At 39.8% G+C, this 2,306-nt stretch overlaps 1 protein-coding gene across 1 annotated transcript in view; it reads right to left on the bottom strand.

Moving 5' to 3' along the window:
• The window catches only part of nbas (NBAS subunit of NRZ tethering complex), a gene marked incomplete in the record, with an annotated part of 224,076 nt that overhangs the window by 208,134 nt on the left and 13,636 nt on the right, over positions 1–2,306 (bottom strand). The window contains 1 exon segment of the mRNA XM_014011983.1: positions 507–640. Within this exon segment, the coding sequence (XP_013867437.1) occupies positions 507–640 (134 nt within the window).

Below are 2,306 nucleotides of genomic sequence, written 5' to 3'. Positions count from 1 at the left end.
TATTTATTTTATGCCCACAATTTTATTTTTTGAATCGTCTATTTTTGTTATTGTTTATGTTAAAAAATATTTAATTTTGTGCTGATAACCTTAGTGGTCTGTTGACTGACCTTTTATTTGTTCAAATAATTGTTATGGGCAGGTTACAATATAAAAATGTTTGTCATAATCATGCCTTGTGATTATTTGACAGGAGTTTTACTTTTAAACTGTAAGTGTATTTAATTTAATTATGTTAGTTATGATAGTTTAGTTATAATGTAAATAAAATAAAAATTAAACCAAGATTTAGAATAATTATCATGTTGATCCGTACATTGGTAAATGTCTGACTGGGCCTCATGTCACTTTATGTTCAACAAATWGGGCCCCGAGGTCAAAAAGGTTAAGAACCCCTGAGTTAGATGATTACAAAGGGTATAAGAGCTCAACAAGACTGTCTATATGAGAAGTTTATTTGGACCTATTTACCTCTTGGGAGTTTTAGTAACAGGTGTGTCTCTTACCTTACTAGATAACTCTTGAGTCCACCACCATATGTGATCACAAGTAGTTCTGCGGACCACTGAGCACTCGCTGTATACTCCAGGAAGATCAGGCCTGCGACTGCATTACTGAAATCACCGGGAAAACTCATCACCTGGATCAGTAAAGAAGCAGGGAAAGGGAGCGTTAAAGTGGCWTAAAGACAGCAGAAACGTGTGTTATAAGCTCATACCCCCCAACAAGTTTTATTTTCAAGGGTAACCTACACAAACGCAAGAAATTTATGTGACAGGCGAAAGATGAAGCTGGAACAGACGAGACAAAGTCAAAGAGTGACAGAAAGCAAGAGATGGGGAAAAAAGAGACGAGACAAGCAAATCTGATTTTCTTTTTTCACACTTTTCTGTCAAATTGACTTTCTAGATCATCCCCTCCAGAAATAGCAAGCAAGTCAGTGGTGTGTGCACTTAACAGTGACAAACAAAAGGAAGTACAGCAGAGCTGAGGGGAGCTGATGTAAGTGTGCGAGCACACTCACTGTAGGAGCACAACAAAGGAGCACTGCACTAAAGGATCCCACTTTCAATGGTAAGTGTGGCTGGGGAGATGGACGAGCGTCTGCGCTCGCTGTCTGACAGAGCGAATAAAGAAACGGAGGGAAAGATGGACGGAGATGTGGGAATAATAATATATGGCATAATGGGGCGGGAATGGACTTGATGGGAGCACAGGGAGACACAGACATGTAAGGACAAGGGKGAAAAAATGTGAGAGCAGAGACATAAAAGGGAGAGCAGCGCCGATGTGAAAAATTAAAGATGGGAGGTGATGGAGATGTGGGTAAAAAGGCATGGGACAGTGTGAGCACAGAATGGAGACAAAGCAGCAGCAAGAGATAGTGAATTAGAAAAAGGAAAAAAAATACATGACAGAAAAAGAGAGCAGGGTGTCAGACGAGGAGACGTTTTCTTCAGAAGGTGACAGGCGGCTCAAAGTGCTCGCTGAAAATGTTCCACAGTGAAAGAGTGGAGCTTCACCCGAATCCACTCAGAGGGAAAAATGATGGATTCTCAAAGTGCTTCRCTGAGTAGTTAGTTATAGTCTAACTTACACTAGGTTACATTTCTCTTATTGGAATTAGGCTAYGTTCACACTGCAGGTCTTAATGCTCAATTCCGATTTTTTGCAAAAAAAAAGTATTGTTCTTTTTTGTGTTAACGTTCACATTATATTTTAAATGCAACCTCCAGTGTGAACTCTCCACAGCCTTAAAGCGATCATGAACAGAAAAAGACGTGACATCACATTCAGCTTTAGTGTTTACAGAAGTATGCTACACGTTAGCATGTTGACTCTGAAGTTGTGYGACCACAGTCAATTAAATAATTATCTTACATGCTTGTTTAGTTTACCGTTTACATTTGAATCACCCTCCTTTCGGCTACAGCTGTGCAGCTGCATTTTAGTTTTGGAATGGGAGCAACGTACCGGAAGTAAAGTAACAAACTTTAGCATCAACACGGTCTAAGACCGACATTACTATCATTTATTTCTGTGGATTCTCAGTCATCCAGGACATGGAAAATAAAATTAAAAAAAGAATGAAGCAATTGGACTCCTAATTTGAAGGTGAAGASGTGGAGTTGCAAGATTTAAACAGCACGACTCGAGGTTAGTGTCTTTATCGATCCTTCACTCCCACCTCACAGAAGTAAGACGGATGAAACGTGACCACGAGCGTTCAGCCTGAGGTCGCTTTGCAAAACATCCCATATGTATCCGAGTACCACAAACTGAAAAAACCTGAGTCAGATTTGAAA

This window comes from Austrofundulus limnaeus, unplaced genomic scaffold (genome assembly GCF_001266775.1).
Source record: "Austrofundulus limnaeus strain Quisiro unplaced genomic scaffold, Austrofundulus_limnaeus-1.0 Scaffold86, whole genome shotgun sequence".
NCBI lineage: Eukaryota > Metazoa > Chordata > Actinopteri > Cyprinodontiformes > Rivulidae > Austrofundulus > Austrofundulus limnaeus.
The sequence above is the reverse complement of the archived record's forward strand: the minus strand, read 5'-3'. Positions and strand labels throughout refer to the sequence as shown.